A 27570-nucleotide genomic window follows, 5' to 3' on the forward strand; every position below is an offset into this window, starting at 1 on the left:
AAGAGAAAAATTTAGACAACAAATTAAAAAAATTTGCCCCCTGTAAATGATGCTGCAAAAGATCTTCTGGCAGAAATTGTTACCACGAATTCCACTTGAAGAAATAAAAAAAACCCGGGCATCGATATCAGCTTCCCAATGCTCAAGCTTTTATCTTAGATATTTTTACCAGGTTTCTCAGGGTGGAAAATCCCCTTTGCCTTACCATTACAACAGCCCAAAGCATCGAGCACATGCACAGACAAATTTTCAGGTACTGCTGTAGTTTTCTCACATGTTAAATATAGCTATGTAATGATATTTACACAATTTGGAGTCTAGATGTGATAACACAGAAATCAACACCTATGTTTTTAGGGTTTTTTTCCACACAGTTACTAATTCTTTCAAATAGTTTTCTCATCTGGTCAAGCAGGTATAAAATAGCCTTAAACTTTAATGTGGTTTTCACAATTCTCAGCTAAATATATCTGTTAACTCTGCAGATTACATCCAAATATCATTTTATATATTCTGTAGTTACACAATAACATTGAGTTCCCAGCAGTAAGAGAAATGGTGGGCTTGTCAGGTGTTACCCATAGGAGTTCCTACCTGCCTTTTTGGTTGAGGTGGAAGAAGACTTGGATCCTTAGGTTTAGCAAAGCGAGGATTAACAGGAGGGTCAGAAGAGAGCAGGGCTGGTCTATCTATTAGCTCCTTGTAAAGCATTTTTACAATTATAAAGACAGAGTGGAAAAAAAAAGGAAGACAGTAAATAGGATTCAAAGATCTTTTGAGGCAGAAAGAAATTAAAGCTGCTTTTAAAGACACGTTACTATGGACCTTAACAATACATTTTGCAGATTGTTGTCGCCCACCCATTTTATTAACCCCTTCCACTATCAAAGATATTCTTAAAATTCAGCACATTCAGTATTCTTGAAGAGAGATTACGATCAAAAGGTAATGAATGCATCGAGGCTTCCTTCAACACAGCCAAGCAAACCTCTGCACAGGTATCACACGCAGAAAGCTCAGGGCATTGGCAAGTAGCCAGGTAGAACGCAAGCAACAGCAGTTCATGGACTGAGTCACTTGACATCTATAAATTCTACACTTTTGGAGGATTTAAATATGTAAATAAACAAATGGATACAAGCACGAAGAATTAAGAAAGCCACCACCCTTGACAGAACCTCGACACCTTGCACAACCTTCCTTCAGATCTTCTAGGTGACAGATCAAAATTCATCGGACTCAAACCATCTCACTGGCTAAAGTGTGATTCTGAGCTTACCAGCCCTACCTTGACAGCATGGGATTATTTTTAACACACCACTAGTCACACGAACGACAAACCATGAAAATGCTGCAGAATGTACAAATATATTCCACTATGGCTACTTTAGGAATGGAAACCGAAGCCAGACACATCTTGCAAAAGATTAGGTTCCCTTCCTACGCTTTCTAAATTTTCCACACAGCAAGATTCCACTGGATATGTAGTGTCCTTTATCCATAGAACATAGGAAAAAAACTCCTTCTCCAGTACCATACACAGCCAGCTTAGACTTCCACACAAAGCAAAAATTCTACAGACTGGCTTACAAGAGATTTCTAGACATTGCAATCCCACTACGCTATATTAACCTAACATAGATTAATACACTATATTAATATACATTAATCTATATTAGTCATATTTGTTCACTAAACATTTAGAGGAGTATCTTTAATTTGCATAAAGTATTAAAAAAAAAAAAAAAGACAACCGACTTCATCCACGTAACAGATCCATTTTTTCCCCTCAGAAATCTGCATCATGTTCACAAGGAGGGACTACAGTTTAATTTCAGAGATTACTTTTATGTTCTTCTATGACCTACCTGCCTCCGAAAAATTCTATTTGGAGCATTCTCTTCAAACTTTGCCAACAGTTGAGTTGCCATTGATTTAACTTTATTCTGGTTCATTCCTTCTCTGGCATCAGTCTGTTCTTTTCCAGCATTTGTTCCTTGGCTTGGAAAGTCTGAAGCCTGCAAGGAAACAACAAATTCTGTTTTTCTTGAGTTTACCTATGACATTCATGAAGAGAGAGATGAGAAAGATAACATCCCTACCAGCAAAGGATGAAAGGAAATACAGTCTATAGTATTTTATAAAATGACGCTGCTTAGCATGCAAAGTCACCAAAAAAATATTTTCTTTGGTTCCAGAGCACAGTAAAAAGGAGACATGAATTGGTGCTGGTGATGACAAAGCAGTCACAAAGGTTACTAATCCAAGAGGAGCTAGGCATTGAGCCACAGTGCAAACTCTTCAAACAAAAATTTGTTTAAATAACCGAGTTCGAAAAAGGAAAAAAAAACCCAATACTTTAAATGTTCTTGGGTCAGAAAGAAAACCAGTGCAATTTAGGTAATGCTCTCCTCCCTATCAAATGATATAAATAAATTTAGCTCTTCTTTAGTGCACAGCACACTAAATTCAAGGTTTTAATGGGAGAGGCTTCTTGTTCCCACCAAGCACAAGAAAGCCAAGCCCCAGCCCCCTGACTCCCACTGCTTTCTCAGCTCTGGTGCTCATCAAAGAGCTGGATACATGTGGACCAACCTCCTCAAAGACACCAAAAAGACCTTTTCGACGTCTTTTGTTGGTCTCATTTTCTTCCGTTTTCCCTTCAACCTGAAACGGTAAAGCCAAAACAAGTTCTATGGATTACTGCAGCAGTTACCAGATTTACCCAAGCAGTTCCTCCCAGGATATTAACTTTCACAACCAGGAAAGTGAATCAGAATCGTTCCTCATACGAGGAGGCCTGGTGGCCCTCGTGGCAGTTACCATGTATGTAAAAGCTGCCCAGAAACACCTGATTACGAATTCCCACTGAACTCTGATGGGTGAAAATACATGCTCATACACTTTACTGAACACAGACTATACAACGTTGATGTTTACCTTTTCCTCTTTCCATACTAAAGAGTTTATAAATCACAACATAATTCACTAGCACATCCTTGAAGAAAAAGGCATCACAGCATCAGTTATTCTGTGAATTTTAATCTAGACTACACTGGTTTCCATATAAATAACAAAATCAAACATTCACTATAGCCTCCACATCTCTTAACCTAGATATCTGCATGCAGATCATGTGCTCACAGAGCAGATGTATACCTTTTTTGGGGCAATTATTGTTTGCCTTAAATGTCTGTCTTCCTTGTAAGGTTCATCTCTCTGACTGGTTTTACATTACAGTACTTAAGCAATCAAATTGTCTATTTTGTGCTCAAGCTATGCACATATTCAATTATTTTACTGAACTAGATATTACACAATAAGTAACACTTCATATTCAGTCTGCACGAAATTGCAAAATAGTCAATGCTTAAAAATTTGTATCAGTTCTTACTAAATTCAGTCTTGAAGATTTGGTACAATGGAGAGATTTTTTTTGTCTGATGTCATGTTAGGTTATATTTTAATGGACAATAAACTACATTCCACTTATTTGCATTTGCCCACGCTGTAACTTAGTGATTGCTCAGTCAACTTAAAAAAAAAAAAAAAAAAAAAGAAAAAATAATAAAGAGAAAGATCAAAGAATACAGGCTTCCTTTTTACATATACACTGTTTATAATAAATCATTATGCAGTGAAAAGAAGCAATCCCAAACAACTTCTGGGCAAACACCAAAAGAATCAGATGACAATATTTTGATTACTTTGTATGCTTTGGTATATTGTCATTCAAGCACTAGCTCTCAGTAACCTAGCTTTACACTACCTATAATCATTAGTCTACCAAGGAAGAGTGAACAACATAACAGCACAATGTAGTCTGCATAATAATCTGTACCACATAAAAGCAGAATTTGCCTAAGTGAATGGAGCAAACAAGATGCTGCCTTTCAAAAACCTTACATAAAGGACTTTCTTTAACATATTTACAAAGAAGTCAAAGACAAAGCGATTTAATTGCCTAGCAAAACTCCAAGAAAAAGGATTGTGCCCTTTATTGTATAAACACCTCTATTCACTTATTAGTCTGGAGCACAGGAAATCTCGGTTCCTCTCCAGCCGGGCTGACACTCATAGGAGAATGGAAAACATTATCCAGCCCAGCCCAGGCTGCCAGAACAGCCACCGCCACACCAGCTCCAGGCCCCCACTTCCCAGTCCCTCACAATCCACGCCCAGATAAGGACCCTCTTCCAGCCAAATAAAAAGACAAACTAGATGGTATGGAAAGTTTAGTGAGCGACACTGTTACCCCAGCTGGTTTTTGACTCTGAGATACGCGAGTGCTCTCCCACTGTCATACCTGCATAATGCTCAGCACCACTTTTTGCAGGGGAAAGAACCATAAAAATGAAACCACACACAAACTTTTGCAGTTGCTTTCCAGGGAGCTTCATTTCCCAGCTAGTTTCAGATGGTTACGGCACTCGCAAGTCTCTGTTCTAACCCAAGTACTGTGTTTCTTGCTCAGTTCCATGCCCCATCCATGTCAAGGCTGCAAAGCCTCACACAAAATACGGCCTTGACAGTCCCACTCCCCAAGCTGATTTGGAAAATATCACTTCCACTCTCCTTTCAAACGAGCCCCTGCAGTGTGAAACCAAAGGGGCCCGCTGAGCAAATCACCTCATGCTTTCATGTAGTGCCAAGAAATACACCTCCTGTTATGACAGAGGGCTTATTTCATGATGGGAGGCTAGTCAGAGGGCTGTACAGCTTAGTAATGGAAAGCTCTCCCTACTACTAAAACTCTATTTACTTCTGGCAAATAACTCACTGAAAAACAACAACATTGTGGTCATGAAAAAGGTTTTTCTTCCAAAGAAGTCACCCACAAGGAAGAGCAATGTTTATTTTGTGTATTTGTTTTTTCACTGCTTGGTTAGCTGGGAAACATGTCACTTGGGTTTGTGTATATGTGGGCAGCACTGAAAAGTTATTTCCTAACAAGGATATATGAGGTTACTGGGCAATTGACTGTCCACAGGTTTTGAAGATGTGTTTGTGGATGGAAAATAATCGACATGTAAGTCAGTCTAGGAGATATCTGGAAATTCTGGAGTAATTCTTTGGGTTAAAAAAAAAAAGAAAAAAGAAAAAAGAAAAAAAAAATCACATTTTTACCAAAACTGAGAAGATAAGATAGCAACAAATTTCAAAAGCAATATATTAAAATACTGAGAAATGTAGTACATACATGTACACCTGAGCTTTTATTAAGGATTGAATTCCAAAAGAAGTAGGAAATCTGTAGTTTTGCAGACAAAATTTAGAGTCTCTGCATAGCTGTAAATGAAGCAATACAGTTAAGCATTAGGGAGGTCTGTTTAAAAAAATAATTAAAAAAACAAAGAACAAACTTGAGAGTCATCGTGGTCAATATGCACTTTCTGGCTAGCCCAGGAAACTCAAAACGTGCAACAGCTTTGCGTTAAGCTGTGCTTCAGATAATACATAAGTTAAATTCATGTTGGTGGAGGAGCACATGCTGCTGTCTAAGTGCTGGTTAAGCTGCAACACTTGGACTTGAGACTCTGCTGCCTCTGAGCCAGGTTGTGCAGACACTCCCCATTTAAATTGAAGTTAAATTGAAGGTAGGCTTGGCTGTGAAAGCAAAGCTCCTCCTCAAGGTCTCCCTTCAGAAGAGGGCCAAGTTAATGAATAGGCAGAAGGTGAAACAGTTTATTACTGAACAATTTCGTTAGAGTAACTTTTAAATTAAATCACATAAAACTTTTGAAGTTATAATCCATTCATAAACACATAGACAACACTCTCACTGCACACAGTCTATGTCAGACAGTATTAACTCAGGCCTCCATACGCCTTCAAGGCCCTGGACTCTTTAGTCGCAACATGTATGGGCACGGATGTGTTTTATACAGGAACATAAAAAGGGCGTGTCAATAAGTTTTCATTAATAAGTGACCAAGAGAGAAAAGTATATGGGTATGACTAAGAGATCACTATCTCAGGGTCATGCTAGTCAACCTGCCCACTGTTTGTCACCATTGCAGGCTTTACACATCTATAAGGGTTTGAAAGCTTCCCTCCAGAACCTTCACAGCATCCACAAACTGCTCAAATCGCTGCTTTCATTAAAAAACAGCACTCCCTCCCAATCAATAAGCATTCTAACATACCAGTGATTATTTGAACTGATATAATATTATGGCTGTACATTTAACTCTAGGAATACAGAACTATAGTGCTATTTTTCTTACAGTCAGAAATAGGCCAGAAAAATTCCAGACCTTCCCATCTCAAAAAAAACCTCAACAAACCCCAAAGTCCCCAACAAAAATATAAAACCTAGCATCCAGCATTACACAAAACCTCCTAAAAACACCTTTTGAAAAATTTCCAAAAATAAAAGACAATACAGGTAACAGAGCCAAGATCTCAAATATTTCAAGTTGAAAACCACAACTTAAAAACACACCAATTAAAACATCCTCGTCCCTTCAATTTTACCTAAACTGAAGAAGATTGACATGGACAATGGATCCAAATCCGCCCCAAATATACCCAAATTCTCACTGTGATTTGAAATTTTGCATTTACAGAGAACACTTAACTGGGACTACTATTAATGCTTTACTATTTGACACTGAAAATGCTTCAGTTTTATCATTATAAACATCATAATGATTGAGTGTGCAGATGTGCGTTAGCTTTTACAGTGAAATCTTATTTTACTTTTCTACTATGCTCAAAAAAATCTCCTTCTACAGGTCTTTTAATAGTAGGATATATATAAAACCCTTATTTCTGAGCCTGACAGTTTATTTTCATCTTTTAAAAACAGAAAGATTTATAGGGCAAGTCTTCCTTCACAACTTACCTTTGGTACTCGTTTTCTTGGTAAAGTTAAATTGATGTAATTATTAAAGATGAAGTTCGATGATTTTGCTGAACAAAGATCATGAGTTTCTCCATTTTGCTTGTCACCAGCATCTGTTCAAAAAATGACTGCTTAGGATATTTATTCAGATTTCTTTTTTAAATATTTTGACTAAGCCAGAACTTTCCAGTTGAGTGCTGGTAGCAATTATATATAAGAAACCCAGGCAAACAAAAGCAAATACATACAATGTAGGGTGACTTTTAAAAAAAGGAACAGAAACACCCAGGAATGTACATGCTCTATACAGTCATCCTTACCAGAGAATCACTCTAACGACCTGATACATGAACTTCATGATGTCGAGCTCCAGTTATCCAGCTGCTCCTGTTCTCTGAAACCACCAAGGACCCACAAAACCCTAGTCTTCAATCAAGTTTTTCCCTCTTTCCTTTTTTAAGCACAAGGTAACTGTTGCAGACAGAAGCAGGCATGCTCACATGCCAGAATAGCTCAGCTGGGAAAGGACTCTCGGCTCAAGAGCAGTGCTCGTAAGCAGTCTGTATGAAGTGCTTCCGCTCCCCAAACTTGGAAGAATTATAGGAGCAGCCTGGGTTTGGCTTACCTACTGCCCGCAGAGGTGTGCCCCGGAACAGTTCATAAAACTTGGAGAGGTACATGACCATGCTGAGCTTGTCAGGTTCCCCAGCTGACCCCACCTCCCTCCCTGTGGTCACAGGGGGGATCCCAAACTCCTGCTCAGCAACATCGAATGCCAGCTGGTTGTTTTTGACAACGTCCTCTTCGTTCAGAGCATCGAAGTCACTGCAGGGACAACACACTGGTATCGGTGGCAGTTCGCTCTCTGTTCCCCTCGGAAACATGCAGCGCTTCCTTGCGCATCGGATAGGTGCAGAACAGCACAGCTGTTTCACTGGGTCAAAGCTACAGTCTACACAATGCCAAAGGTAAGAGTCTCATACAAATCCCAGCTTTGCCAGAAACATAATTTAAAAGCTATTTCACTGAACTGGATTTCAATGCAGTCCCACAATAAAGGACTCCCTTATTTATGAAGAAACGCAATTCCTCCTCATAAGTGTTAAGAAACCTTTCTCCTCTCCAAACACAGCTGTGCTACTACAGATTTCACCTGTTAGCAATTGACTTTTTAGTTTCAATTAGTTCTATAAATCATCAAAGCCACGAGAAGTAAATTTAGGCTAGCATTTTACGAAACAAACATGTTGTATGTGTGCGCACACACATGGACAGGCACTACATTCTTTTTAAGGTGTCACACACACAGTTTGAATGAGGACCTCCTGTCCATGTCATAACTGGATTTAGCAGTGCACTAAGTAAGTACATCACACATGTGGAACTGCGTTATCCGTTCTCTAATCCATTTTCTATGGAACCTATTCTAAGAGTCTGATCCCTTGAATGGCGTCCAAAATTCATGATTAAAATAAACATGTGAATAAATTACAAAGCTCCAGGAAAGGTAGTTTGTTTCTCCTCATAAGGAATGTGAGTTTTTGAACCCCCAAAGAATTTCTCTCTCTACCCCCCACCCACACACTCTGCCTACTTCTGGAGCCAGGGGGTGCAGGCAGCCCTCAGCCCACAGCCAGCCGCCTCTCATCTGGCCAAGTCCTTCAGCAGTCCCACTTAATACAAAAAGCCAACGCAACCCGAACACGATGTTAATTAAACAGCAGGAGGTCTGTAAACTCAGGAAGATAAATCTATCAGCTTTCTAGAGACAGCAGTGCTTAAGAGACATGCTTTCCACAGACAGCAAAGATTACTTTGCTTTCTTCACTCTCTCTTCCCCCCTTATATTCACAAAACTATCCATAATTCCATTTTTTTTTAAACTAACCCCAGGGAAAAAAAATATCTTATTCTTGCAATGTTAGCTCTTCCTCTGGCAAAGCTGTGCAAACAAGCACCCTGGGTATCACTCCTATTTTTTCCAACTTATCACACCTCATAAAAGAGCTCAATCATTTCTTTCATTTATCCACAATAAAGGGAGGCTGACAATAATTAACTCGTGACTCCTAAGTCTGTGTAGGAAGGAAAAAGAATGCATCCGCTGCAGTTTGGAGACTGGTGAGAAGACAGAAGGGCCACCCCACCACAGACTGCATCAAGCAGGCCCACTAACCCAGTGCCAGTCGGGTCTTGTAGGATTAGGACCCCTGTCAAAAGGGGAATGCTGGCTGACATTCAATCCCCAAAGCAGTTAATTTTCAAGGGCCAGCCCTTGTTGCATAGCCCACGTGCAAGGGTACTGCGCTCCCCTGGACAAAGAGTTGTGCAAAACCACCATCTCCTGCGGCACCTCCGTGGCCCAACGTTTCCCTACATGACTGTCACAGCAACCACTAGAACACACTGAGGATGGCTCATTTAAGGCTCATCCCAGTATTTCCGTAACTCATGACAGTGCCATTATGGCTGTGGTTTTAAACATACACTAAAAACCTGTCTCCAGGGACCTAGTAATGCAACACTCACATTCTCCAAGCACTGCAATTTTTGTTTTAAATAGCCATGTGACTCCTACAAACATGATCATAAGTCATAAGGTTCAAAGCCTTCCCAGCTCTTTGAAAGCATATATATTTCATTTTAAATGGCATGCAAGGACATACAGAAAAAAACAAAGCAAAACCAACCCCACCCTCCCCATTCCCCAAACCTGGCAATGGTGTGTACCTTCTTGCAAAAACCATCAATAGAAGGGAACTGTAGAGTATCAGTGCTGTGCTGGTTGGTTTTACACTATACTTCGGTAACTGTTTAATATATCCTACACTCAACAAGATCTACAGATATCACTTACATGAGGTCAGGTCTGAAGCGATGGATAATTGCACACAACGCAAGGCCACTTTTCCAGGAGGTAGTCAGGTCTGTGACGTTAACATCACGGTACCCTTCTGTCTGTTTCTGACACCAGGTCAAAAGCTTGTTAGGTCGAGTATCTGACTCTGCAGTTACAGTGGAGAGCAAACATTTCAATCAGTTTTTGTATGCGTAGAAGGATCCAAGTATTAAGCCACAGTAAACATGAGATGTCACATACCATGTCTTGAGAGATTCACTGATCTTCTAATGGAGCTTACTCTTTCAAGAGGACATTGTTGTAACTCGTTGGTAACATATAATTGTCTCACCTACAAGTAAAAGCAATTGTCAGCACAATGTTAGAATTGCTTGAGAGAAAAAAAAAAAAAAAAAGAGTTTTCTTTCTAGGTTAAATTTATCAATAGCTGGATCTAAACTAAGGAGTCTCCTGAAGATTTTGTTTATGTCCTACTTGTGGCCCTACTTCTCCTGCACAAAAAATGAACTGTGATTTTACAAGCAAGCCTTTTACGTACTGACCTGGTGAGGTCGGACACAGCTTGAGTTCAAGTTCGGGTATCTTGTTCCTGGGTCAATGGTATACTGGTCAAAGTTCTTGTTAATATTTTCAGGGGTAGTCTGAGGCAACAGTCGATAAATGCTCTCTCTTATAGAGAAAAAAGATGGAAGAGATATTGATTAAAATAAATATTTATTATATAAAGACTTTTTTTTTTTTTTTTTTCAGCTACCTGCACCTTATTTTGATTCTGCCAGGACAAGTGTTACGCACTAAATGCATAATGCATCCATCCCATTTCTTATCCCCCTTCAGCAGAAGGATGCCAGACAGAAAAAGCACAACAAAAAGACAGACTCTTAGAACTTATGCCCATATTTTCCTGAGGCAGGAAGCGAGCAAGAAAAATAAGAAAAGAAAAAAAAAAAAAGGAGGTTACATCATTCGGTCATCTGGTTTTGCTTTAACCTCCACCCAAGGAGTAACTTCTTTACCACATAACAGCACTAAATCCCGTCATTCTGCAATTCCTATAACTACCACAGCCTTTTTTATTATGCTGTTCAATTTTCCATTTGGGACTATGCCATGTTTGAGTCATCCCACAGGCTTCTATCTTAAAACTTCTCAAAGCACTGTACTTAGTAATGCTTCTACTTGCATTACCACAACCATAACTATTTCTATTATGTATCTGTCCCTGAAACAGCCTGGGCAGCTGTAGCTGAGCAGGGCAGTTGCCATCAGGACCAAAGTCAGCAACTTCAACCATCAGACCACAGCAACACAAGGATTGCTGGTGTACTTAACAACAGATTTTTTGCTCTGGTCAAAAAGACATTACATAGAGAAGCTTATGATGCAGCATTATAGCAATTCTCCTTTGCCACACATTTATCAGCCTAAATAAAGAGGGCACCAGGGCCACTAAGCTAAAATGGAGAGTTGAAATCACAGATACCAAATACAGAACCTATTAAAGTATTTATTTAGACTTGTTTCAGGGATTTTTATTTTTAAATTAAAAAAAAAACAACAAGTGCTGAGATTGTTGGAGGGTTAGTCTTTTGACACAAGGTATCTTTGGTTTATTTCCTTAAGGATCACATTTAATTCTAGTCATTAGGAACTTAAATTAGTGATTTAAACCCATGTCATGCACGTTGCTGGGTCTCTGTACTAGTGTGCAGAAGTTTACAGAGCAACAGCCTACTGCTATTGTAAATTGTTCAGTAAACTAAAGGAATAGGTAATTTCAATCCAGTGCCACTGCAGTGAAGAAGAACATTTCTCCTGTTGGCATTCTATCTTCCACTGCCTTCTACCATTACTGCAACTCTTCAACACACTGAAAACGACGGAGAAGACAAAAGCAGCACTCACCGTTCAGCAAGGATTTCCAATGGGGGTTTTCCTTGAGCCCAGCTCCGAACCATCCATGCAGTATCAAAAGCAGCTAAGAAGCCTCTTGCACAGCCAGTACCCATTGGCCAGAAGGGCTGTAAGAAGCATCTACATTTTAATTCCTTGTATTTCTTAAAGTCTTATTAGAAAAGTATCTTGCAATGTAAATTTGGAGTCTAGGGTTTCACACTGTCTTAGAAAAGTAGCCCAGAAAGAATTAAAATACAACACAGCCAACTCTTGCAGTTTTTAGACGTTTCTGTCCTCCAAGTATTAGGTAATGAAAAAGACTGCTTTCACTTTTTCTTTTTTTAACTTCTACATTTAAAAACAAATTTCTTAACCTCAAAAGGTAAAGCCTGAGGAAAAAAAAAAAGAAAGATTCAGTACTCAAGAATTAGTCAAGGGAAAAAAAAGTAAAAAAGATGCCTTTCTTCTCATGTCCTAATTTTGCTTTGGACTGATCTTTTCAAACACTTCAGGCTGTCAGCATGAGTTAAAAAAATATATATATTAGTTGCAACATACACTTTTCACTTCAGAAAGAGAACGTATTAAGGCGAAGAGACTGCAATAAAAATTTGGATCAAGTTTTTCTCTTTGACTGAAGTCAGGAAAATTATACCATGCACCCAAGCTGAGGACACACAGCTCACAGTTTTCAGACAGAAATACAACTTGCATAAAGCAAAACAGAATCTCAGCCAGAGACTGCCAGCCAAGCATTAGTTATGACATAAACCATGACATTAAAAAAAAAAAAAAAAAAAGGAAAAGAAAAAGGAAAAGAAAAATCTATTCCAAAGAAGGTACCATTGTTTCAGGACATGTAAGAGAAGACAAACTGTTTTGGAGGATAGATTGAATGGCTGAATTAAGGGGGGGGAAAAAAAAAAAAAGACTCCTTGGAAGTCATTCCAAGATATACCTCAAGCAAACTATCCCCAACAAGCGCCACAAGGAGCTGATGTCTGTGCCTCTCTCTCACTAGCGCAGCATTTTCAGATGCATACATGGAAGTAAAATCAAACATTGCTACATCTGGTTGCCCATAGTGATTAATTGCAAAATCCAAGGAAGGCAGCTGGTAATTGGTTGCAAAGTCAGCAGCTTCTCTGGCATAGGACAGCAAATTGCTCTGGTTCACATTTTCCCCACAGAGGAGCAGTTCAGTATCAATATAGTCCTGCAAGGGGAGAAGCACGTAGGATTAGATACTCCAGCTATCCTCTCTGGATCAGAACGTTGCAGTCTTACAGCATGAGTGACAACCACACACCTCACAGCATAAAGAACTAAGTGAGATTTGTCATCTCCTCCAAAAAGTTAATAAACAGACATAGGTTACTGTACTACCCCAAACAGGAACTCTCTATGCCAACACTGAATAAGCAGCTTTATTTGCAATAGAATATTACAGTGCCTCCCAGTTCCTCAGTTATGTGTTATTTTCATAACATTACTTCCCTGCCATCAAAAGATGTTCTCATCGTCACTGCAATGCTTTTCTGCATGTGTGCAACTCACACCTGAAACCACGTGAGAGCAGAAATACCAACGTACTGACGACATAACACGCGGGTCTCAGCCTGAAGGTTTGACTTAACATCTCAGTAACAACACATTCAAACTTGGATCGTAGAAGCTTTTCTGCTGTTTTGTTTTGGGCTGGGTTTCTTTTCGGCCAGTGTGGCGAAGGACCCTGCCTTTACAAGTCATCCTACTTAAAGTCAGTGATCATTAGTAAGGCAGTTTCTATTTACAGCTTTATCATGGATGAGACCCCTAATCGCAGGGATGATACCACAGAACCGCTATTAGCCCAGTTGTTTTAGACAGTTCTTTTTCCCCACTCAGAGCTGAGCAGGTCAGGGAAACAGCTCTGACAGGCCATGGCTGCTGCTCCTCTCCTCCAGACTCCGCACAGATCTCCTGGGACTGTGCCCACCTACAGACATCAGCCCCTCAACCCCAGGGCCCAACTCCTGCCTCCCCCCAATGCTGCCAGGGGCTGCTGCCCTTCCCCTCTCCCATCCCAGCGAGGCAAGGCCAGCTGCTCTGCCCTGGGAGCCCCTGTTCTCCAAAAGGTCAGAAAATCATGGCACTGAGCTAAGTGGTCCCATCAGAAAACCAAAAAGCCGCCTGATAGCTCCCCACAAGTACTTCCTTCGGGAAATTATACTCGACTGTTTTGGCACTGTATTACTTTGCAGGAAAAATTGACCTCTCTTGGGTTTCCAGGAAGAGAAGTTTAAATGGTGCCAAAACACTTTCTAGAAACAAAAGAAAATAAATCCTCACATCTTACAGAATAAGAAGGAAAAAGGAAAAAAAAAAAAGAAGAAAAAAAGGCCTCACAGTTCCAAGCAAATACCTCTGGAAGTTCAGGCCATCATGTTTATAGCCTCCTTCTATCATGTTTCACCCACTTTAGAGAATTTGCAATTTAGCCTGGGGTAGGTTTTAACACTTCCTCCTTTGCCTGATAAAATTTAATATAGCTGTGCTAAGTTCACCTTTAAATAAATGAGGTTTTTATTTTCTGCTGTGATGACCACACCATGTATTTCCAAGGTGAGTCAAGATCCCATTTCAGCCAGTTTCAGAACTGACAAATTTAGGAAGTATTGTTTTCAGTTCTCTACAGAAACTTTGTCCTGACTGGAGGGGAAAACAAAGAAACAAAAAAAGTCAGAGTAAGATCTAAGTGATCTGAGCTTTAATGGAGTCATCTAGTAAGTCTATAAACACCCTCTCTAACATGCAACAACGTTTATGCAGATGTTCACATTTATTCTCTGCCAAGTAAATAACATAGGCTTTTAGCCAGCACGTTTACATACATTAATAATCACTCCTTTGTCCAGAAGACTCTGCTTTTTTGCTGTCATCACAAAATAATGAGTGTTATCTTTATAGTAAACAATATTCTCCAGGTCAATTCCTGAAAAGAGATAATACATTTGTTACTAAGTACAGTGCATTGTCTGTGTCATTTACTAACATCATGCAATTGATCCCCACGGGTATGTTTCCTTCTTGGGATACATTCACTTTCCCATCTGGGATGAAGCACTAGTGGACAAGATGCTCTAAAACAAAATAAAACAAGAGAGGAGATCGGCCTTACCCCACAAGAGTTTCTCTCAGCATAATTTAAAGTTATTTAGCATCCTTTTAAGGAATAGCCAGTTAACTACAGCCGTAACAACCTTCTGAGGTAGAAAAGGGGAGCCAAGGGAACAAAATGCTTTTTAGGTTGCTAGGCCACTGGCGTTGGGTCTAACCAGGAGTTTTTGTTTCAATAACAATAATAATCTGTAAAATCAAGAATGGAGTTGCTTGTACTGACAGTGGATGCAACTATTCTGAAATCCTTTTGCATACAAATGTATTTCACAGTTTATATTTTAAGTATTTATGGCAGATTCCTGTCTAGTTCTTTTCTGTTTATCAGATCTACACATCAAAAAGCAAGAATAAACTCCTCCCAGAAGGGCAGAGCCTTTTTCACAGGGTTTAAGCTGTTCAGTATGTGAACAGATACAAACAAAACAAACCATGTCTTAAGGGAAATCTCTGGGCACTGAAAACGCTCTTCTAAATTTGTTGAACATAGCAGACATTTTTACAGTTGAGAAAAATTTAAACATTAAAACAAGCTACGATGTGGCAACGCACAAGCTAAAAGAAAATCCCACTGTACCATAAATGGACACCTCCATCTGCAAGATTCTGACATCAACAGCATTTTATCACTTGTGTTTTTTTACCCAATATTTTTGAATTGATGTTAATAGGAACAGGAGGGTGCCTTGGCAGATGAAGAGTTCCTCTATTGCCTCTTTTATTTGGTTGTGGGAAAAAATGAGGATGCACCCACCCGTTTCCTCTTTAAGGTCCTGGAAGAACTTCTGATTGAAGATGAAAGCAACACCACTAATTTCTTCTACTTTGGCTTCTGCAGTTGTATTTCTGTTTATAAAATTGGCAGTGATAGCTATAGCCAGCTTTCCACGAAACTCCTTCCTCCTGAAACCTGGTAAGCAAAGAAAAGAATTAGAAACACTGGAAACTTCACATTGGACTTTCAGCAAGGGTCAGCTCAAGGCAGCTAAGTCTCTTTCCTACATCTAGTCCTACACTTCATCAAACAACACACCATCAGCCGATTCTGTCATTCCTCCAAAATGCCCTTGAATGCAAAGGTCTCTTCTCCCCACTCCCAGCTGCAAAACTGGAGCTGTACTGCATTCGAGATAAAGTCTCACTAAAAAAAAAAAAAATAGTTCTGGAGGGGAACTATCGGAAGAAGTTGAACATGGGAAGAAGTTAACAACAAATGATGACTAAAGAAAAACAGACTGGAAATAGAGCAGATCAAATTTAATGGAGGGAAACATTTTTAAAATGCCAAAGAGCAAGTAAGATTTTTGTTACATAGACAGTAAACAGCTTATGAAAAAACATGCAAGAGATGAGCAGTCAAAAGCAGCAGAGAAAGATATGAAAAACAGAAACCTCTGTAACAGTGCTTAGGTCCACACAATACCAGTTAATGAGGTTTTTCAGGGATACGAGGTGTTGAAAAATATTCAGTGGCTTAACCGTTATACTTCCAAGGTGAGACTGACTGTGAAGTTACTCACTCTCTCACACCATCCTAGCTTCCTCTTTTCACAAAAAAAAAAAGCAGCCCACTAAGCCACAATCTTGCAATCACATATTTAAGTTTTTCCCTCTGCATATTCCCCTTATCTGTAAGTAAATTCTGAAGTAGGACAGAGGGTCTTTAGAGTATTTTTAGCCAATTGCAGATGACTTTTCAGAGAACACATGTATTTTCTAAGAATAAATAAATCAGCAACGAATTTTTGTCTCTGTGCTTCTTGATATGCTCTCATTACTTCATTGGGATAGATTTAATATTACAATACCAGCTTCTGCATGTAAACAATCTTCAGTGCACCAAATATTTCCTTAGATTACGGTACTACAATAACATTAACATCTCAATAGAGTCCGCAGCTGAGGTAAGAATAATTTCGTTTTGCTGATACCTGACTATTTAAACAGTCTTTTATGGGGGAACAATAGTGTGGGGAAATTTCTAATAGGGCATTATAAGGAAAATTAACTCAGGCATATTGTGGTTGGCAGATATAAGAATAACCAGACAAACTATGAAGCTAACAAAAACAGGAAATAGTGTTCTTAGTGAACTGAAACTAACATGTATATAATGAAAGCTACAAGGGGAACATATGATTAAGTAACAGGTTTTTTCATGTGATACAGGAGCAGCTCAGCTAGCATCTCACTAAGAAAGACAGCTCAGGTGGTCTGAATTCTTAGCAGTGACTCCAGTTCATGAAGCATTTCCTCCCCTTTCCCACCCCCCACCTTAGAGTTATTTATTACCTTTTGTTATCTTTTCCAAAGTAACTGCTTCTCAAGTTAAATCACCTCTGTGAAAGAGCAATACCTCCGATGCCTTCATTAAATACCTGGCAGTCGCATTTTGTCAAACGTGTAGTGCAAATTTACAGCACAAGAGGAAAGACTATTCAATTCCTGACTTGTCGGCCTCCTTAAAGTTAATCATCATATAATTACTTAACCTTGAAGCAAGCCCAATGGCATCATGATGCACTTTGTAGGCAGTGCAGATACACAGTGCCAAGAATCAGTAATGACATTCAATGTCTTTATTTTGAGCTATAACTTAACAACAAAAGCAGAAAATACCACGTAAAAAATAGTTTCCACACAGACTTCAGTGGATTGAAAAGTAGCCTGTTGCTTTTTGTTCTCCTCTGACTTTCAGGCCTTCCAAAATACCTTAAAGACCATTAATAAGGCTAAAAGCATACATTCACCTACCTTCCAATGTGTTCCTGCGGCCATCTGCACCAATAATAACATCAAACTCATACTCTGACAAAGGATGATCCTCGGGGAGAAATTCAGCCCTCCAACCTATCTCTAAAAATACAGAGAATAACATTTATTCATTCTTCAGTAATACAATGGAGAAGTTATTTCAGAGTCTGAAGAAAGGGCATTAAGATAAATGGTCCATTTCTCATTCAAACGGAGCTCAGTTCTGCATTGGTCTGATGGAGGGAAGTTCTGCTGCAGTCAAAGCTATGTTCAGGCTGTATTAGCAAGGTGTCAAGCTCATTAACTGTCAATATAAAATTTTTAAATTGTATATGCTTTAACTACTTAAAACAATATATTTATTCTACTGTCACTATATGACCATTTAAAGATAGATAACATAGTATTTTCATTAAAGTAAAATTTTAAAATATTCGATTGCTATTACACCCTAAATACTATCTTAAAACAAATAGAAAAAAAAGATGAGAAATCTTTCTCTATTTTATTTAAAAATCTAGCATAAGACAGCTGATAAGACTGTGTGTGCCAGTAGAAGTTACATCAAATGTGAAATCAAAATGAGGCCCAGAGAGCTTAATCCATCCTCAATATTTTTATTATCAATCAAAAATTGTTTTTGCAAGAAGATACCAAAAACCTACACCAGACTCCCTACAAAGCCTCAAACGCATTCCAGAAAGCATAGTGCAAAACCTCAACTTCTCTGACTGGGTCGTATTTTAAGAATTATCAGTGCTCTGTCACAATGATACTTATTACAAATATGACTGCATATAGCAAACCTAGCTTAATAAGAAGGGCAAGACTCCCATTTCTTTAAACAGAATTCAACTACCTCGAATGATTACACATATAAGGCCTGACATAAAAAGAAGTTACTGTGTACAGAACCACGTTATGATAAACAATACTTTGGTTTTCTTGATCTTCAGGAGGTTCCAGGACTTTCACGAATTCTAGGTTCACATGGATTTCAACTCCTAGTATAAGTGCAACTTTGAAGAGGATAAGTTGAAGTTGTCGAATACCTGTAGACAGCAAGTAACAAAGATATATTTAATATGTAAGTAATCACAGCCGCTACCAGCATGTCACCCAGCTGATATTCATTGTTAACGTGAGCATGCAGCATTATTATTTCCCACACTGTGACAAACGTAAATGTAGCTAGCATCAGAGAAGGATGTTCTCTTCTGTCTCGTTTTCCTCTTGCAGCACAATCTCGTAGGTAATAAAATTCATTTCAGTGAGTTTCTTACAATACTTTTTTTTAGAGCTTTCCTTCTTAATGATATTTAAAGGATCTGCTAATCAGTATGTTGACCATTTTAAGATAGAAGACATTACAGCATATTTCCCCGTAAAATATCCCACTTTTGCATATTTTCTCATTAGATTAAGGGTTATGTCTATCTTCAACATACTAGAATGAATATCAATATTCTTCATACTTCATAATAAAAACCTATTGCTTAACAAATCCAGACTAACAAAAAAGCTGCTCCATAAGACTGTCATTTGCTCAATTGCCATTTTGCTTTAATGAGATCGGTTTTTTTCCTCTGTGCGAGTGCGCGCAAGCACTTGCACATGTTTAAGGCAAACGAGCTTTCTGCCAAATCAAGAAAGTCTCCATTAATCTTCTGACCTTGGTACACCTCTCACCTGAACAGTGCCCATGCCTTCAGATACTTACTGATGTGATCAATAGATCCTGCACAGAATTTTCCATAAAATTTCTTTGCTCCCAGTCCCCGGAGGTCATGGATTGTAAATGGCCAGAGATGCAACACATTGTTTCTTGAAAAAGTGTCTCTCTTTTCCACGACGACGACTTTGGCTCCCAGGAAGGCAAGTTCTATGGCAGTCCGCAAGCCACATGGGCCACCTCCGATAATTAAACACTAGCAGAGAAAAGAAGGAGTCTTACACAGGGTTTCACATTGACTTCCACATAGTTTCTAACTTATTCTATTGGCACAACTTGATATTCAACCGGACTTATGCTACTGAGAGTGTATTAAGCCATCTATTTATATCAATAAACATTCAAATTTTGTTCACATGTGGTCTTCAGTCAATTTATACAAAAGGATAAACTGTGCTTCATGCAGATGTGAAAGCATTTGATAAAAAGATCTAACAGAAGAAACAGCAAAAAGCCAAACACTTTTGAGCACCTGTTTGTACGTTTCTAACTCTCTCACATTTAGTGTTTCAAAAGTGCTTGCAGTAAACAGGATTACACCTACATAAAAGGGAGGGGAAAGGAAATAAGTGGTCTTGGTGTAGGCTTTTTTTGTTTTAAAGAGGAAATTGGTGTATGTTTGCTAAACTTGTTAGATAAATCTATGATAAGCCGGTACTCTTGCAGTATTAGTTATTCTTTCAAGTGATGGTGTATCTTGAAAACACCCTAGTTCACCTACTGCTGTAAAGCAGGGCATGTCAAGAGAAGTCAGCAGACTTGTCCTGATTCACCGGAGCTGGAAAACTCGGCCTGTTCTATTCCATTTCACACAGTGGTCAACATCCTCACGTTCATGGAGATCACATTTTAGGAGCTGAAATCTAAGTTTGGGCATCCTCAGAAGAACCGCTTCAGAAACTATTACAGACAATTCTTACCCAAATTTCAGCTTACAGCTGTAAGTTTTCATAGACTTAACATGCAAAGGATTTCCAGAAAACAAACTAATTAAAACTCAAACATATCTAACGCTTACATTTTCATGACTGATTACTAAAGACTGATTAGAAACAGTCTTTTAGCTGGACAACGTTGTTGTTCCACACACCCCCACAACCCCCCCCCCCCCCCCGTCAAAGCCCCCCCAAACCCACACAGACCTCACAAACCCTATGCCATCAGTTCAAGGACCGGGCTCAGGTGGGGAGGGACGAGGTGGGCCTGAGCAGAGGGGAGAGCTCTGGCTGCGAGGCCGAGCTGTGTCGCATTGCAGATCCAAACCCATTATCTCAGACGCCAGACACGCTCCCGTGTGTCCCGCACACATAGCCAGACAGTGATTACAATTTCAAAGCAAGCACGGACCGTACCCGGAGGCTCATTCGATACGAGTCTGGTTCCCATTACATTTCAATTTCGTAAAACAGAGTCATTTATTTATTTTGGTTTGTTCGTCATTTGTTTTCAAATTTAACAACTTAAGCAAGAATTACCTGGTGCTGAATTTTGTCCAGGACTTTTGTCCAACCTAGCCATAAAAGTGCAAAAATTTTTCAAAAATTGAATAAATAATTCGAATAAATTCCCACTGAAAGAAGAGCTCCTGTGAGGTGCTTTTGCTTTGCTTTAGGCAAGTGTTTTGTTAACTAGAGATATTAAATAAGTTAAAATTAGGTTGTTGCATTAGCCACTTGGCTTTCTTCCTCCTAAAAGAACATACTTAATTCATAATTTCACAAGAACACTCCTCACTGCATGCCAAATATTAAGAAAACATTAACAGATGTAATTATATAGAGGAAGAAAATGGAGTGCAAATGTTATCCCGACTGAAGAAGATCACTGGTGGAGTCTGGGTCAGTTCTTTTCTGCATATGCTTGTTGTGATTAACATGGGAACTCTGAGCTCTGACAAGTTAAGTGACTGCCTTCACAGCTACACAGTTTTCCAGTAATGTTTAGCAAGCAGTTCGAAACATTTTATAAATAAAGACCATACAAGGTTTGATAAGGTGGGGTTGTTTTTTTGGCTAACAAACTGTATTTTATATATATATATATAAATAAATGCAACTTTTAAAAAAAAGCAGTCTTTTGAGATTTAGTCACAGTGGATCTGGCCAAGTAATAAAACCCACACAGAAAACACTTGGCTCCTCCTGATGCTCTGCAACAGAGTATGTTAAAATTTTAAGGAGGATTCTGCCCTCTCCCCTCCTCCTATCACCACAGACAAAATATCTTCCTAATTGCCTAGAGACACTGTGAAAAACGGTTGTATATTTGCAATCATCCATGGTTACCTTCCATAAACGTATTTATCTATGTCTCAGAACTATTTGTTCTTTGATGTATTAAGGACACTTCCTGCTGGTGTAGAGCTTACTCTTGCACTTTGTCATCTTTTTTGAAACTTCTGGGGTCAAAACCAGCACAAAAGGCTTGTGTTTATGTTCCTACCTTTATTAAGTAAGGAAAGGGACTGTACCACTGCCCTGTCCCTCCCCTCCCCGGCTCTCTGCTTGCAAAGTCACAGGAGAAATCTTCTTGTAGTCAGCCTAGAATAAACATTGAATGGCTTCCTATTTTCACCTCCTGTTACCCCAGTCTCCCGGCTCATCAGGGGCTGCTTTTGAAATTAATTTCTTGCCATTTAACACAGATCGTGACAACGGACATCACATAAGGAAGTCTCAAACGATCAGCCCTGAAATCTAACAAACGGGTGGACAACTGCCAACAGTTTCTTGACATCCCCATCACCATTCACAGCTCAACTGCCTTTTAATGGTGCCAGATCATCTCCTAAAAAGGTATAGGGTAACTTGACTTTTCAAAGCACCTTCCGCAAATTAATCAAACTAACAGTTGCTGAAAAGGACTGACAAGGAGCTTTTGCATATTTCTTGTTCAGGCTGGAAACGAAGGGAGAGAGACTTGTATAGATTACAGGGCAGCTTATGCAAGAATAAGATCATGACTAGACTTCTGTGACCTGCCTGAAGAATCAGTATCACGTTGGATGTTATAGCCTGTTTTACGACCGAGAGTGTATCATGTTAGTACAAGATAAAAATATATTGAGAGAAAACGTTTTTCTCAGAGAAAATCTGATAGTATAAAGGACTGATCTTCTGCCTGCAAATGTATGTAAATACTTCCTGTCAAATGAGAAGCTTCATTAAATTGAATACACTCCCCAAAAGCAGCACCTACATTACAACAAGGAGCAGGTAAAAGTACAGAAAGAATAAATGAGGAGGGAGAAAACAGTTATGCATTCATGTGGCAGATTAAAGCACATGATTTTAAAATGCCGTCTCCTCCTTTATCCCTTATGAAAACAATTTATCTTTGCACATATTTCATCCAAAGATCTTACAAATGCTTAAAATATTGAGCAAACGTCCTCTAGAAGAGGATATGTACACACTGAGAAAGGGAGTTGCGACAAGGACTCCAACCTGGCCGCTCCGTGGCCCTGTCCCTCACCGCAGCCCAGCGCTGTGCCCACGAGTTCTCCGGCCAGTAATAGCTGCTAGTGACAAACTTAGGACTATTTCAGTTTAAATATTTAAGTAAAGCATGGAAGTTTTTGTACTTCAAAATAAAACACTAATAAGCCCATGCATATTTTATAAAAGTTGACTACTTAAGCTGCTGCATAAATACTATGTTTCTATAGTACTGCTAAAAAGTACTGTACTTTTCCCTGAAAGATAATTATTTGATTCTGTATAAATCTTGTCCCACACTATAACCAAGCACATTCTACTCACTGCATTATTTATCTCTACAGTGAAACAGAGCAGAAACTTCATGTATTTTTTTCCTGGTACAATTAAAAGATATCAGAAAGTTTCACTTGTAATAATATAAACATATGCAGCATTTGGTAAGTCTCATAAGCTTAATTCTACTCAAAGGTCAATCTGACTGTAGGAGATGCCACTTCCTCTCTATTAGTATGTTTAAGAATGGCAGTGCCTTGAAAAGCTGCAGAAAATGTTTCTACACTGAACAAAAGCACTTAGAGCTGAGCTAAATAGCAGCACAAGTTACCTCTCCAAAAGCAGAACTACTGTGCCAGGTGCAGGTTTTCAATACAATCTCCTGTATATAACGTACAAATACATGACAAAAATAGGAGGGGAGGAAAGGGAGAGAGGAGTGCGAAGCAGGGGCCTCTTGCAACCCCTCCAGTCCCCCACTATTAAATCTTCAGCCTGTGAATCCAGGCACCTATATCCCATTCTGGAAAAAACATATGCAGTTTAACAGCTGAGAATTTGCAGAATGCCTCCATTGGTTTTCACACAGTAAAGTAAGCTTAAAGAAACGACTGAGGTTTTGAGAGGAAGGAGGGAGAGAGCAAGAATACTAGCACTATGTTTAACAACAACAAAAAATAACACTCCACAATCACTTAGGCACAAAAATCTCATCCACTTTAATAATTTAAAGGCAGAATCTACTCATTTACCTTGAAAAATGTAAAAAAGAAAGTTAGCTGTCTGCATCTACACACTCATAGTCAAGGAATCTACCAGTTGGTAGTAGTATGTGGGTGGGGGATGCAACCAAACAGCATCTCTTTGCACAGTTAAGAACAGACAAATCCTGTTGTAGCTCAATGAGTTACACTGTTATCGTCCAACTCTCACCCACTCCTCTCCTATCCAAGGTACCCAACCATTAAATTAGTCCTGGAAAATAAGTGTGTTCAATTGTCATCCACTCCCCATATATTCTTGGGATGAAGACAGAAGCCACAATCACTCCAGGAATCCAAGATTTTCTCATTTCTGCTTTTCAGTTGTTTAGGAGGTGAAAAAGAAGAGATTAGTTTTAGACTCCAGCTCAACAGCAACTGGATATAGCAACAGCAACAGAGAGATCTTTCGTTGTCTTAAGGCGCACCAAGTCAGAAGAATCACTTCTACTCTTCAGTGGAAATGCACACATATACTAGTGAAAAAACAGTGAAAACTATCTACCTAAATTATTTAACTTCTTTTAGCTTATATGTACCATTTACCCAAATCACCAATTGGAAATCAAAACCTATAGGAATGGATCATGCTGCTAGAAATGAGCACCAAGGGGTGGCTTTCCCCACACGCCTTGAAGCCACTGCCTGGAGCTGCAGGTGGCCCCAGCAGCTGTGGGCCTCCCCACGCTGTGACAGCAGGCTCTGCCCCTGCCCAGACAGCGTGCAGGACACAGAGCGACAGAATGCTTTGCCTTTCCATGGCAAACCATTTTCCATCATTTGCTCTGGGCCTCAGGTACGTCCATTGCCACAGCCTGGGACTTCACACTGGCCCTGGCCTTCATGCAACGTCCAAAGTGACAGGGATGCACCAGGGATTAATTTGACTGACTCCAGAGGATTACATCCTACATGGATTTGGGCAAGTGCTTATTCATGATAGTGCTAAATGTGATACAACACAAGATAGGCATGAAATGTAATGAAACAACACATTTTCTGGATCAGCAGTGACCGTTTCTCTGGAAAGGCTCCAAAGAGAAACAGCTGCATAAGCAGCTAAGGCAGACAGCTACCAGAAGCTGCAGCAGGAAGCTCTCTCCACCACAATGCTTTTCACTTCATCCCCTTTACTAGACACGAAAATGCTTCTGGCAAAAATAGGACTGCTCAGTAGGACATTCCTGACTTACTGACTTAACAGTTCATCTCGCATTTGCAGTCTCAGATTTTATCACATAAATTCATTGACAGTCACTGGATACAACAGTGCAGTCAAATGTACCCAGAATCCACGGAATAGCCAATTTAAAGTTTGAAACGTTATACTTGAAGTCACTGAAAAATAAAAGTCTATATGCCACTTCAGACAACGTTAAAAATGTCAAGAGATAAAGCTTTATCTTAAAAAAAAAAAAAAAAAAAAGTTAAGCTCACAATAGGCATGACAGGTGTTGTCAATCTAAGATGCGAGTCTAATCTTGCTACAGCCCTGGTCTACCAAAGCACTTCAATATATGGTTGCTTCCCTAAACTCAACAACCCTATTCAGGTACCCGCTGCTTCTCTAGATGAAGACCCCCACACAAAGTGCTTGTCATCTCCTTTTCTACAAACCAGTTCAGTCACTGGCACCAACGAAGGATGTCTAGCTATGAAATAGCTCAGTTACCAGATACATTAGAGCTACGTGAGTACAGCACTCTCTTGACAGCAACATGCCCTACATTGCATGAGATGCTCGTACTCATTGCCTGTTGCCTGGCTTGTTGAACACTGCCACGCCTATACAACTGGTTTTACTAAAAGGCAACAGAACATGACCCTGTCAAGAACAGTGATGATAACTGTAGCTAAATACAACAGTGATTTGGAAGGTGTCCATTCGATTACATACATATATAGAAAAGGGATGGTACCAATCTAAAACAAGAATTCTTTTCTTCATTTTTAAAAAGAGGCCAGATACAGAGACTTATACTCCAAATTTCTGTGGTTAACAGATCTATACTACATGCAAATATTAAAAGAAGAAAAAAATTAATTCTTCTATCAAAGAAAGGGGAAGAGAAGGTATGGGAGCTAATTAAACTCACCCCACAAAAATTAAATAATCTTTAAAAGTGTATTTTCCTCTATTATACTGTTTTATGAGCTCCTTATAAAATTAGTAAGGTTAAAAATGTTTCGTTTGGCAAAAATAATGTTCAGTTAAATGTATTTTAACAAGAGGTCCTAATTCTCCAAAGGCTTATGTGAACACTACTTAAATGCACTACAGATAGTTCCAAAATCTACCTTAAAATATTATTAAGACTAGCAGGATCTTGCTGAACAGACATTTTTTTGAGAGCGAACACCACATAAATACCACTGTTGGGGAAGTTCAAAGGCAGCTGGGAACAGTGAGGCTCACGCACCCCTAATTGCCACCAACCACAGCAACAAAACCCTGTCCCGCTGCAGGAAGCGCAACACGACGAGTCCATTTCTGTTTCTGATCCCACCAGTATTTTACCCTTTGTACCCCCAGCTGAGCACCTCAGAAATATGCAGTTTTGCTACCTCCTGCCAAAAGCACCTGTGTCAGCAATTGGCAAAAATGGAGACATTGCTATTTTTCTTCTTAAAAGGCTGTAACGTGGATTTGAGGCTACCTAATGTAGGCCGATTTTGGACAGAGCTCTTTCACAAGTATTTGTGCCCTACAGTTGCTGCACTTGCAGCTGGATGCGGCACAATCCAGGGATCAGAGGATCTGTCTTTATTGCCCTCCTGTTTTCTTTGGTCCAAATGCCAGAAGTGAAACATTAGTACATTTATTGCATTCATTTGGCTCATCTTTACTGGGATTTTTTTCTCTTTTTTTGGAAGATAAGCTTCTGCATGGAAAAAAACACGTGCCTTCATTTTTCCTGGATGAATTTGGACACACTTGTCCATCCATCCTCTCTGTCTCTCAGATATATGTACTAATATTAGATTCACATATAAAAAAACTTTTCATAGTTTGAAATTAAAACAATGGTATGAAAGACATCTTAAACTTATAGTCTGCTATGCAACACATTACCAAAAGGCTGTATGCCCTCAGTGTGTTAGAAGTTCAAGAATTCCTTTGTTGAGGCACCAAAGCTGCCATGACTTTGTTATCTGGAGCTTTTCTGAAGAGCTCTATCAGGTGGCATGGGTCATATTTAAATATGTTGACTTGATCTCAGAGCTTTTATCACAATTTACAAAAATAAATTTTAAAAATTTGCAATTGGTAGACATAATACTGAAAAGTATTTCTAGAAACTTTCAGTTCCCCTGCACCACAGCTACAGTTATCTGAAGAAAACCTGCATATCATCTGAAAAGAAATGTTATACTATTTTTAATAAACAGATTGTCCACCAGAAATCAGACAAGTGGTTTAATCCAAAAATCTCCTCAAACGAAGCACAAAATGCACCTGCTACCATCCTGTGGAATTAAGAGCATACTTGCTGTTTTCTTACCTGCCTTTCATTGTAATGAAAACAGGGAAAAAACCCTAACACACCCAAAAGCCAGAAGAGATTGCTTTCTTTTTTTTTTTCTTTTTTTTTTTTTTTGGCCAGCTGCTTAAACAATCAAAATGAAAACAAGATAAACCTCGCAGAAAGAATGTTGCCTGACTATACCGGTCATTAATATGGTTGGCAGCATTTAAATACCTCGCCTTTTCTTGTAGGCTTACACCTGTCATACTGAGATAATGCTTTAAGGCTATCCTTCAAAACTTAGCAAAAATCCCAAAACAAAACCACGAAACAAAACAATTAATCCAGAAACACAGAACTGGTGAACAGAGATAAAGAAAC

General features: G+C 39.2%; 1 protein-coding gene across 1 annotated transcript in view; it reads right to left on the reverse strand.

Annotated features, from left to right (window-relative positions):
- The window catches only part of MICAL2 (microtubule associated monooxygenase, calponin and LIM domain containing 2), a 152623-nt gene that overhangs the window by 76718 nt on the left and 48335 nt on the right, over positions 1 to 27570 (reverse strand). The window contains 15 exon segments of the mRNA XM_068398565.1: positions 595 to 699; positions 1869 to 2018; positions 2596 to 2667; positions 6848 to 6960; positions 7473 to 7672; positions 9705 to 9852; positions 9948 to 10038; positions 10250 to 10376; positions 11613 to 11728; positions 12562 to 12819; positions 14477 to 14577; positions 15517 to 15672; positions 17517 to 17618; positions 18452 to 18568; positions 19237 to 19444. Coding sequence (XP_068254666.1) covers positions 595 to 699; positions 1869 to 2018; positions 2596 to 2667; positions 6848 to 6960; positions 7473 to 7672; positions 9705 to 9852; positions 9948 to 10038; positions 10250 to 10376; positions 11613 to 11728; positions 12562 to 12819; positions 14477 to 14577; positions 15517 to 15672; positions 17517 to 17618; positions 18452 to 18568; positions 19237 to 19444 — 2064 coding nt within the window.

The sequence above is a fragment of the Nyctibius grandis genome, chromosome 4, assembly GCF_013368605.1.
Source record: "Nyctibius grandis isolate bNycGra1 chromosome 4, bNycGra1.pri, whole genome shotgun sequence".
NCBI lineage: Eukaryota > Metazoa > Chordata > Aves > Nyctibiiformes > Nyctibiidae > Nyctibius > Nyctibius grandis.